At 40.2% G+C, this 11,664-nt stretch overlaps 1 protein-coding gene across 3 annotated transcripts in view; it reads left to right on the top strand.

Annotated features, from left to right (window-relative positions):
* FAM214A (family with sequence similarity 214 member A) overlaps positions 1 to 11,664 on the top strand; it is an 80,071-nt gene that overhangs the window by 64,898 nt on the left and 3,509 nt on the right. For all 3 annotated transcript variants that reach the window (XM_006017952.3, XM_025197032.1, XM_006017951.3), the window contains 3 exons: positions 2,198 to 2,356; positions 4,151 to 4,219; positions 6,685 to 6,884. In XM_006017952.3, the coding sequence (XP_006018014.1) occupies positions 2,198 to 2,356; positions 4,151 to 4,219; positions 6,685 to 6,884 (428 nt within the window). The remainder of the gene's footprint in view (positions 1 to 2,197; positions 2,357 to 4,150; positions 4,220 to 6,684; positions 6,885 to 11,664) is intronic.

Here is an 11,664-nt window from a genome sequence, read left to right as displayed (position 1 = left end):
TCCTGCTTCCTAAAAAACTTGTCACCTCAAGGAGAACATCAGAAAGGGCTGAGGCCCAAGCAAGTAATTAGGAATTGGTTTTCAATAATACCAGCTTCAGGGCTCAGTTTATATCCCATTTAGGTCAATTTGTGAGGCTGTCCATTGACTTAAGTTGGGTAAGACAGTTTTTAATGGTATTTATATTAAGATTGGTCCTGGGTAAGACCATACACTGCATCCAACTGGAGGGCTAGGTGGCAACATGGTGGAGCTAGTCATGGTACGGTAGCTCATAAAATACTGCAATGTTGCAACCTCCAGAGTAAGGCGAATATAGGGTTCCTCAAAACCTTAGCCCCCACTGCCTTGTGGGTGCTACTTAGTTGGGAAAAGGCTAAGGGACATCACCCTAACAAATGTGCCTTCACTAAGGCATTAGGCAGTCAGCAGTAGTTCCAATCTGATGTTCCCTGGAAGAAGCAATAACAATCAAAAAACTGAACATCTGGACTCAGTCTGTCTTTTGGATGCTGTCTCACTGGTTTAAAGTGGGGGGGATGGCAAATTCTGCACTTCTCTATACTCTTGCCTACACATACGTACTAAACATAGGCGCCGACTCCTTGGGTGCTCCGGGGCTCAAGCACCCATCAAAAAAAATTAGCAGGTGCTTGGCACCCACAGAACTGCTTGCAGGTTATTTTTTTTAAAAAAAGGAAAAACTGCAAGTTACCAGAAAAAGCAGCACATGACTTCTACCCAGCTCTTCAGCATCTGTGAAGATTGGGTGCTTCAGCGGGGCTTTTTGCCACTTTTCGCTAAAGCTGATTCAATCGGCTATTAGATAAAAATGCCAATAAAGCCCCACTAAAGTACCCAGTCTTTACAGACATTGCAGAGATGGGTAGAAGCAACATGCTGCCTCTTCTGGGCACGCACAGGAATGCGCTGAGTTAAAAGTAAACTACCAGGGTTTTTTGTTTTGTTTTGTTTTTTATGCCTGCAAGCACCCACCAGCCCAAAAAAAAACAAACCCAAACAAAACCTATGGTGCTGAAGGGTTTGGTGTGATGGTCTCATAAACCTCTTGCACATATGCCATGATCCAGAGCATTAACGGTTGCCAAGCAAGTAATATTAGGACGATGAAGAAAACAACTAGAACTAGATTATAATCGTTTGACATGTCTTAACTGTTTACTTAAAATGCTGTAAAAGGTTTCGTAGATTGGATATCAGTGTGAATGAGGCACAGGAGTTGGGAATGCATTAGCTTTTCATTTCAGAAATCTTTAGTTAAAAATTTCACATATGTGCTGAGCTACTAAGTGCACTGGTCTTATCTAAGTTCTGTGTGTGAAATGTGCAGTTTGTTTTTAATAACATTTCTAAATTATCTTATTTATGGCAGCCTCAAGGCCCCCCTTGTTTGGCTCAAGGCGCACTTGGGAAAATGCCAGCTCTTATTTTTCATGTGGTTTTTGTAGTTCTTCTGTTGTAAATATCTCAAAGACCACAACACGTCAGAATGTTTGAATTGCTATTTGAAATTTCTGGGTTTATCTTGTGGATCATGTTTGCACACCCATCAGTGCTAACATAGTGTTGCACCCCATAGTACCCTTGAAAACATCTCAAGGCACTTCAACGTGTCACAACACCCTAGTTGAGAATCAGTGTCCCTAGTGCTGTCAGCAGTGTTCAAGTGCTATGAGTGCAAGAGCTGGAATGGTACCAAACCTTTGCATAGAGCAGGGGTGGGTAAAATGCGGCCTGTGGGCCGGATGCGGCCCACCAAGCCATTCTATCTGGCCCACAGGGCCCCTATAAAATTTAGAAAATTAATACTTATCTGCCCCTGGCTACCTGTCGTGCGGCCCTCAATGGCTTGCCAAAACTCAGTAAGCGGCCCTCCGCCCGAAATAATTGCCCACCCCTGGCATAGAGCATTTTCATGTGTTCATCTTTCTCTGTGTAGGAGCAAGCATGATCTTGCTCATAAAGGAATGATCTTTATGCAGGAGCAAGCATGATATGTGTAGATGTGAACCAAACTAAGTCTGATATATTAGGTAAGATCACTGTATGATGGATAACTTTTATATGCATAAAGGTTACAGAAACGGCTAGCAGTAACTTTTTGCTATATCTTTTATATTGCTAAATTGTATATTGCATTTCTAACCCAGTGTGGGTTTCCATTTCTGTCTTTCAGGAGTCTGTCTTGAACTATCGTTTAGACCCTCTAGGCATTGTTGATGGTTTTACAGCAGAAGTGGGAGCAAGTGGAGTCTTCTGTCCCACTCACATGACGCTTCCAGTGGAAGTGTCATTCTACAGTGTTTCAGATGATAATGCGCCCTCCCCCTATATGGTAATTTTGTGGGGGGGAGTTTTATTTTCTTTCACAGAAATCTAATGCATATTTTAGAGAATCTGAATAGCTCTTTACAAGAAACTTGTGTCTAAAGCAGTGACATTTGCCCCTCATACTACACTTGAATCTAACATGCAGCCACATAATTCCTGGGGTGAGGACAGAGTTGATCAGGTATAACTTTGAACTTTTATAACCCACAGCTTTTATTTTATGATGGAAAATATACAGGTACAAACAATCAATAAAGTTAAGCACTCCCATTGGTGGGCTAATATGTGCATATTGTCCACGAGCTTTAGACAGTTGCTAGTATACTCCTTGGAGGTAAAAGTTGATGAAGCTCTTCTTTGAACCTGGTGGGACTCAAATACCAGCTCACATGAGCAGCAAAGTCAGTCAGCCCTAAATTTCTATGCAGACAGTATGATTTTAGTGTACTTTAAAATCCTTCCTGCTATGTTGTCATTTTGTGCAGAAACCTAGTGGCCTTCCACAAGCTGTTTTAAGCTTCTAGATAAATAATTACAGCTTTGAATGAAAGATCTAATTTAAAAAAAGAAATTTGAGTGAACATAGTAAACATTTATTTTAAACATCCCTGTAAAATGGATAGCATTTTAAAAACCTCTAGGCCCTCCCAAAAATTCAGTTCTTAAACTCTAAATATAATGTCAGTTTTTTTTACCAAGACAATTTGGGAAAGCTTTAAAACAAAATGAATAATAAAAGAGAATAAAATGAATGCTTCGTAAAGTTGAAGCAGCTTTTGTGTGTGTGTGTGGGAGGGCTTGTTTTGTTTCAAGTCTGATGGATATTTTTATGTTTTCACAGAAATGAGGGGAGGAACAAACACCTATTTTTCATTTTCGTAGGATTGTTTCATATCGTTTCTCAGACCATGCTGTAGATTGTGAAATTCCAGGGATGGTTACAATAACATTGTTTATTTGATTAGTTGGGATTCATGGTTCTGATTCTCATTCTTATGGCATAAAAATCATGTAATACTGCAGTTATACATCACAGGACTATAACAACATTCACCTAAAGCTTCCATCATCCAAAATGTTACTTGCAGTTGTTTTTGCTTTGGTATTCTATTCTGCATGTCTCCATCTGTGCACACAGATTATTGCATACTGCAGTTTCATCATATTTGAGCTCCAGTGCAAAATCTTAATGGTAACCTCAATAGTGCTAATGAAGAAAAAATGTCCCAGTACAGGGAATGTGAGGCAGTCAGATATGTTGAACTGCTCATATGACAAAAGCTTATGGGATCACTGTTTTGCATTAGAGTACAGATTTGAAGTTGGGGTGTCTTTTGTTTTGATGTCTGATGGTGGAAGTGAGAGTGTTAAGTGGGCTGAAGAAGTGTGGTGTTGCTGTAATTACAGGTAACAAAAAACTGAAAATGGCAGTCTTTTTCTCCTTATTTCCAGTCTTTTAGGATTTTGGTTGGAGGGCATGTAGCTTGCCACAAGCTTAACTTCCATTAAACATAAGTGTTTGCATAAAAAATGATGTAGAAAATCAGATAAAAATGTGGATTGTTTCATACATCTGTAAACAGGGAGATCATTAAGCTGTAAAATCCTTGCTGCTGACTTGAACTGTATCTTAAGTACATTGTAGCCTTCTCTGCTCTTCATATTCATTTAACTACAGTATCCGTTCCATTTTTTTGTAATGTGTGTGATGATGTGGTTGGAGCATTCTGATGTCTAATTTCTTGGATCTATCTACTGAACTTGTCTCTTTTTTTTTTTTTTCTTTCTTTCTTGTAAGGGTGTGATTACTTTGGAGTCCCTTGGTAAAAGAGGTTATCGGGTACCTCCTTCAGGAACAATACAAGTGGTAGGTATTTTAGAGCACATGGTTAGAGTAATTGTTCTCTCTTAAACCTAAACTACTAAGCATTTGCTGTCCCTGCTGCACTGGTAAGTAACAGGTTATAAGTCTGGTAAAAGTTTTACTGGTTCTCAACAATAAGCTTTCAAAGAGGAGCTTTTTTGATGTCCTTGAGTGCTCCATAAGAATTGCACAAGGGGGTTGTTGAGAACTTACCTGGTAGGGACCTTGTATATGATCATTATCAAAGGCAGGATAGATTTGCATCTTATAGACCAGCCAAAGTAGATAGAGAGATATAACATAAGCTTTGTGGGCTCTAACTGGCCTCCATATGACTTGTATAGGTGCATTATATGCATTACATGTGCATACAAATAATAACATGTATGAAAACAAGTAACTGCACGGTTTCCACTACTATAGTACATACTGATGTGGCTAAAATTTGGTGTTCATAAATCTCTAACACATTAAAATCATCTTGGCTAAGTACAGACAGTCAAAAAGCCTGAGGCTAAGGGACCTGAACCTGTTCAGCCTCCACAAGAGAAGGCTGAGGGGGGATCTAGTGGCTGTTTACAAACTAGTCAGAGGGGACCAGCAGGCATTGGGGGAGTCCCTGTTCCCCCGAGCACTCCCAGGAGTGACAAGGAATAATGGTCACAAGCTGGCAGAGGGTAGATTCAGACTAGACATCAGGAAGCGCCGGTGTCGTTTGACCCCAGTACTCTTTCCTGCCGTGGCAGGGGGTCGGACTTGATGATCTGCTCAGGTCCCTTCTGACCCTAGCAGAAATGAAACTATGAAACTAGGTTGCTGAACTGATTCGATTTTTGCAAGTTAGTCTAAGCTGCACAGAATAAATTGAAACAGAAGTGAACAGACATTTACCTTTGATTCAGGAAATGCAGGCACATGCCTGCAGTGGCTCAAGCCAGAAGCCGAGGGGTGCTAGAGCACAGCTTTCTGGTTGTGTGTTCACTTCCTTTTCCTGCTGCCTCCGAGGTCTCTGGGATTTGCGGTCCCAGACTTATAGCAGCAGGACTCTGCAGGGTTGCTCATCAGTTCCTGTTCCTGCTTCTGGGATCTGTGGTCCACAGTTGCAACCAGCAGTAAGTTTGAGCAGAGGAACAGGTGTTTAACCCCCCTCCCTGGCCCCAACCCCCGAGGGCGGTTTGCCTGGAGGGGGCAGTCCTCCCCCACCCTTTTCCTGCAGACTGGGCTGCCTCCCCAGCCAGGCTCCTCCCACCTCCTTGTCAGCCAGTCCTCACTGCTTGGTTAGGGAGCAGAGGGACAGAGGTGCAGTCTGCTCTCTGGAGCAGACTGCACAGCCTAGCCCAGGGCTGCAAAATGCTGGGATGGTAGGGGACTGTGATTTTACTTAAACCAAGAAGATTAATGAGGGATTGGGGTTTTTTAAATTATTTGTTGTTATTGTGTGAGTTGGGGTCCTTGAGGATGAATTGGCTCTCATGCACATGCTTTCACACTGTGCCTTAAATCTTTCTGGAAGAGTGTCAAATGTCAGGTATAGGCAAGGCAAAACCACCTGCACTAAGGAGTTCCCTGGTGGAAAAAAATAGCTGATTTAGAGGTACCCATCAAATTGAGGCTTGGGTTGAAAAATTTGTAACACTTTTTTTAATTGCACAAATGTGTATGTGCTAGTAACTCTTGGCAAAAAGCATTAAGTTTTAGAATGTAAATATCCCAAGAGAGTCTGTTGGTAGTAGCCTAAGCTTAGATTACTAAAATTTGTGCCAGTTTTTGCTTGGCACCTTGGGGGAAAAAAATCTATTCCAGTTTTTAACGTTTCTAATGGGTGACTTCTGATTTTTATTTTTTTCCCCCCATTGTTTGCATAAACCTTGTTATTTCTAAGCAACATGTTCTAGATTTTTTGGAAATGTTCATTATTAAATTAAATGTTGAATTACTATTCTCCTGAGATTAGAAACTGAAGCAACTAACAACTAAAACCAAACTATGCATCTTTCTTTAAATTCAGTTTAGGATAGTGATTAACTAATTTGAAATTTTTCAGTTTGGTTTTGGAACATAAGAATGTGGTCTATTGTAATTACTGGAAGCATGGTAACGTAGTCAGAAAAGAGTATAAGCTGGGAACCAATACCAGAAATGAACCAAAATTAATTCAAAATAATATGATCACTACAGTTATAGAATGAAAGTACTAATGTGTACTACATTTGTGCTAATGATCACCTTTTTAATGCAAAGAAAATAAATGGACATTTAATTTTGGTATCTGAAGTACAAGCTAAGCCTTAATATATTTTGAGTGAATGTCCTATGTAAAACAGGACAAAGGGCAGAGAGGGCATTTAGTGAATCTGTAACCATTATTATTTCTTAGAAAATTGAGTTTTCATATCTTGCTACATCTGATGTATTCAGCTGCTCTCTAAAATGGTTCTGTTTTTAAAGCAACTGTTTTACCTTTTTAGACCTTATTTAACCCCAATAAGACTGTGGTGAAGATGTTTGTGGTAATCTATGACTTAAGAGAGATGCCAGCCAATCATCAGACATTCCTACGGCAAAGGACTTTTTCTGTTCCTGTAAGACGAGAAGTCAAGAGAAGTGTCAATAAAGAAAACATTCAACAGACTGAAGAAAGACTACTACGCTACCTCATACATCTGAGGTAAGATTCTCGGAGTAAAGCAAAATAATTTGGTTGCTTCACAAAGAAGCTGTCGCTTCCATAATTGCCTTGCAAGTCATCCATATGAAATTCAAATTTATGCTTGTAACTGGGTCTGCTAACCAGAATTTGTACTTAACAATAAAAACTGGGAAAAAGATAATAAATAGTATGCAATAGTAATAAATAGTAACATAATATGTTGTGAAGAAACTTTTAGTTTGACTGTTTCTTGGCATTCCCTTTTATGTGGAGTTGCTTCATTTATGTACCTTTTCACAAGTGGAAAAATGAAGTATCCTATGGGCGAGGGTAGCTAGTAAGAATCCCATGTAGAATAGAACTTAACATTTCCTGCTTAGGTTACACTGTGAAAGGTCCTTGACAAGCTATTGCTAAAAATGTAGTCTGTTTCAATTATTTACACATTTCCTACACTTCCACTAATAACTCCATCACTTTGTAAAAGATCTCTAGAGTGACTTGTAGTAATGTTTGAAACTGCATACTCTCACTGTTATTCTGAATGAGAGAGAGATTTAAGCAAGTATCCCTCACTTTGGTTTTTACAGTATCTTTGTCACCCAGCTGGATGCTGGTTTTGATGGATCTTGTCCTTGTACTATTTGCAGACTTGGGGCTGCGCAGACCAACTAGAAAAGCAGAGCTGATAGCCAGATTACAATTTTTAATTTGATAATAGCTGATTAATTTATAATTGCTAGTAAGACAATGTAAAATCTCTAAAAAGGAGCAATGTAGTGTCCACTTTAATTGCAGCTTCACAGACTAGAGGAGTTAAAGACCCAATTTAAGGAATAGATTCATAGATGCTAGGATTTGAAGGAACCTCAACAGATCATCGAGTCCGACCCCCTGCCTAGGCAGGAAAGAGCGCTGGGGTCAGATGACCCCAGTCAGATGCCTATCCAGCCTTCTCTTAAAGACCCCCAAGGTTGGGGAGAGCATTGGATCAGACTGCTCTAAAAATAGCCGACTCAGTCTAAATGAATGCTATGTCTGAAGTAGTCTAATGTAGATCCAGTCGGCCATTTTTAGACCAGTCCAACTGTCCTGCCCAAGAGGTACCCGGGTAAACAGAGCATCTCCAACCCCTTGCTGCGTCCCCCTAGTGAATTTTATAGGCAGCCACAAGATCACCTATCAGCCTTCTCTTGCGGAGGCTAAAGAGGTCCAGGTCCCTCGGTCTCTCCTCGTACGGCTTGTCTTGTAAGCCTGTAACCATACAAGTGGCCTTCCTCTGGACACTCTCGAGTCTATCAACATCCTTCTTGAAGTACAGCGCCTGAAACTGGATGCAGTAGTCCAACTGCGGTCTGACCAGTGCCGCATAGAGGGGAAGCATCCCTTCCTTGGATCTATTTGTCATGCATCTGCTGATGCATGATAAAGTGCAGTTAGCTTTGCTGATGATTTTGTCACACTGATGACTCATGTTCATCTTGGAGTCTACTATGGCTCCAAGATCCCTTTCTGCTTCTGTGCTGCTGAGAGGGTCACTTTCCAGCCAGTAGATGTGCTTGTACCCTAGGTGCAGCACTCTGCACTTGTCCTTGTAGTACTGCATCCTATTGTGTATTGCCCACTTTTTTCTAACCTGTCCAGGTCTGCCTGCAATTGTTCCCTATCTTCCGGAATGTGCACTTCACCCCACAATTTAGTATCATCCACAAGCTTGGACAGAGTACACTTCACACCCACATCCAAGTCACTGACGAAGATATTGAAGGGTACAGGTCCAAGGAACAAACCCTGTGGGACCCCACTACCCACAACCTTCCAGGTCTATACTGACCCGTCTAGTACCACTCTCTAGGTGCCACCGCTAAGCCAATTTGCCACCTACCAGACTGTGTAAACATCTATGTCACAGCCTCTTAATTTATTTATGAGAATAGGATGAGACACTGTATCGAAGGCCTTGCTAAAGTCCAAGAAAACGACATCCATCTCTACTGCTGCATCTAAGCATTTTGTGACCCTGTCATAATGAGGCAGTGGAATAAAAAAAGCAACACAGATTCCCCTTTCTGATAGAACTTTTGTTCAATTATCTTTATTGTTAAATGAATGCTCATGAATGTCTCTGCTTAATAGCATTGACTTCTACCAAGCAGGCTTTCCCATACAGCTTCTTATGTGTACCTTCTATATAACCTGTTCTAGCCTGGCCTTCCTTTGAATCTGTCATTCATATGAAAGGAAGCTGATGATCATTCCAGATTGTGTAGCAGTATCTTGAAGTGCAAAAAATGAACAAAACTAGCAAACTTTATTTTCAGGTCTGAATTTTAGTCTAGGTTGAACTGGCTCACTGTGTCATTTGCTCTTCTTCCAAAAATAACTCCCCCTTGGGCCCAGTCCTGAAAAAGTGAGCTGAGCCTAGATGAGAGGGCTCCATTTTTATATTACATGCTGAACTAATGCCTGGGAACTAGGAGAGGGGAGGAGGAATTAAAATCCTTGCTTTGACAGATGCTAAGCTACTGATTCTAGGGAAGAAGTTTGAGAAATGGTATAGACTACTTCAGACTAGTGGATCATATTGCCTGCCAGTTGATCCTCTGGTTTGAAATGGAAGAGTGTAAATAAAACTTAAATAGTAGTTGTCATCTTGACAGTATCTTTGTTTTTAAACCTATATATGTAGTAGTTTTATTGTTCTACTTGTGTGTGTGTACATATATTATGCAGTGATGTCTATGTAAGATGCTGAAAATAAAGTGGGAATACAAAATACCAAACACAGGTACTGCAGTGCACAGAACTGATGCACTTAGAAACCACTATACAGAAGAGGAGGTTGTGATGGATCAGCTATGTCAGGAGAACGGGTGGAGAGCATATCCCCAAGAATATTTTGTATAGCGAGATTTGAGGAAGCTCTAGAAAACAGGGTAGCCCTCTGGCAGTACCACAGTGTGTACAAAAATTGATATTAAGTCATTCAACATCAATATAAAAAACTGAAAGGAGTGTGCAGAATCCCATCTGATCTGGAGGGAACATCTGGCTCTAGGTGCAGCTCACCATGAAACAACTTGGATCCAGAGAATGGAAGCAAAGTGAGAAAGAAAGTAGTGTAGGCTTGGATGCAAAATCGGACAAATATGGATATGTGAAACTTATAACAAGGTGTGTCACTCTCGAATTGGACTCTTCAGCCACAGACAGATTCATCAGGCACTTGACTAGACCTCTTATATGTACACCATGATCCAGAGGATTGATGGTTGCCTCCCCCTCCCTCCCCCTTCCCACACACTATAACGTTACTGTGCGCATATATATAGGCAGCTGTCAAGCCTCTGGATCGTGGTGTACACATAAGAGGTCCAGTCATATGTGGGCGTATATATGCCTTCAATGTTTATATAGACTAATAACACTGATTTTGTTATCCTAGTTGACATTGACCTGGAACTAAATATGTTAATTCTTTCTTAATTGTAAAAGTAGATTTGAAAACAAATTAAGTTTGTTTGCTAAAATGTACCTGTTGCTCCAAAAATATGAGTCATAGAACTACAAACTTCTCTGTGGCAGTATCTGTTTGTGAGGCTCTAATAAAGGCTGTGTCAGCACTTCCATTATAAAAGCCTCTTTTCATGAGACTGTATCTCAGAGGAAAAAAAACTTTGCCTAGGGCTAAAACTTGACACAGCAGTAGATTTTCAAAATCTGCTCTTAAAACTAGGTTTAGTGGGTTTTTTTGTTTGTTCAGGCTTTTTTCATATCCATATTTTTGTGTTCAGAAACTCACAGGTGCACATGCAGACTATTTATATTTGCAGATATGAAGGCCAAAAGATGGAGTTTCCACAGACCAGACTTCTTCCATATGCAAAACTGCAGTAGCATTTGCAATTGAGACACTATAGGACCCTTTTAAAATATCTGTCTTTCAACTTTGAAGCCAAGAAGAGGATTTTTTTATTAGTATAATAACATATATAAGAACTGTTAATCCAGATCAAAGTGAGGATTCTTGCAGGCTAGTATTCTACCTGTGATAATGTCTAGTATTGGCTGCTTCATGGGAAGATACAACTGCTCCTTGTAATGAGCAGTTACGGAGTAAGGTGCCCACAGCTCTTCATCTTTTAATTCTTTTAAAACCCTCCTCTCTAAAGCTTAGGAACATCGTTCTAGCTTTTGGTTACAGTCCCGCCCATTACTGCATAGAACTTAATTAGTTTATGGCTAGTGTTACTTAATAGCTAAACCTATTGTTTATTTCTTGAGCTGCATATTAATCAGGATGAGTTTGAGAGTGGCCTCTCCTCTTGTATGCCTTACTAGTAGTAATTGTTTAAGATATTGAGAAATGTGTTCTTTAATCTTGTCCTGATATGACGCATTTATAGATGAGAGGTGAAGTTACCCATTATTACTGCTTTATTAGACCTAGCTGCCTCTTTGATCTTTAGCATTGCACACTCAGTCTTTTTCTTGATCTGGTTGCTGGTTGTTTTGTTCTATTAGGATATTTTGTGTTGCGAGTTACACCTATACAAATTATCTTATGTGGTCCTTTCAACGTGTAAGATAAAATGTTTTATTCTTGATGCTCAGATGTGGGGGTATGGCAACATATCCAGAGTCTTCTCTGTTCTTTCTGTATTCTTAAGTTTACAAGTAATATAGAATATCATTGACTTTTTTTGGGGGGGGGCACAAAATCCTGCAGGGTTTAGTTAAATGTTGCCTCTGAAAGTTCCTATTAGTTTATCATTTAAAAAAAAAATCCCCCCCCCCC

The sequence above is a fragment of the Alligator sinensis genome, unplaced genomic scaffold (genome assembly GCF_000455745.1).
Source record: "Alligator sinensis unplaced genomic scaffold, ASM45574v1 scaffold250_1, whole genome shotgun sequence".
NCBI lineage: Eukaryota > Metazoa > Chordata > Crocodylia > Alligatoridae > Alligator > Alligator sinensis.
Note: the sequence above shows the minus strand (reverse complement) of the source record. Positions and strands in the feature narration are given on the sequence as shown.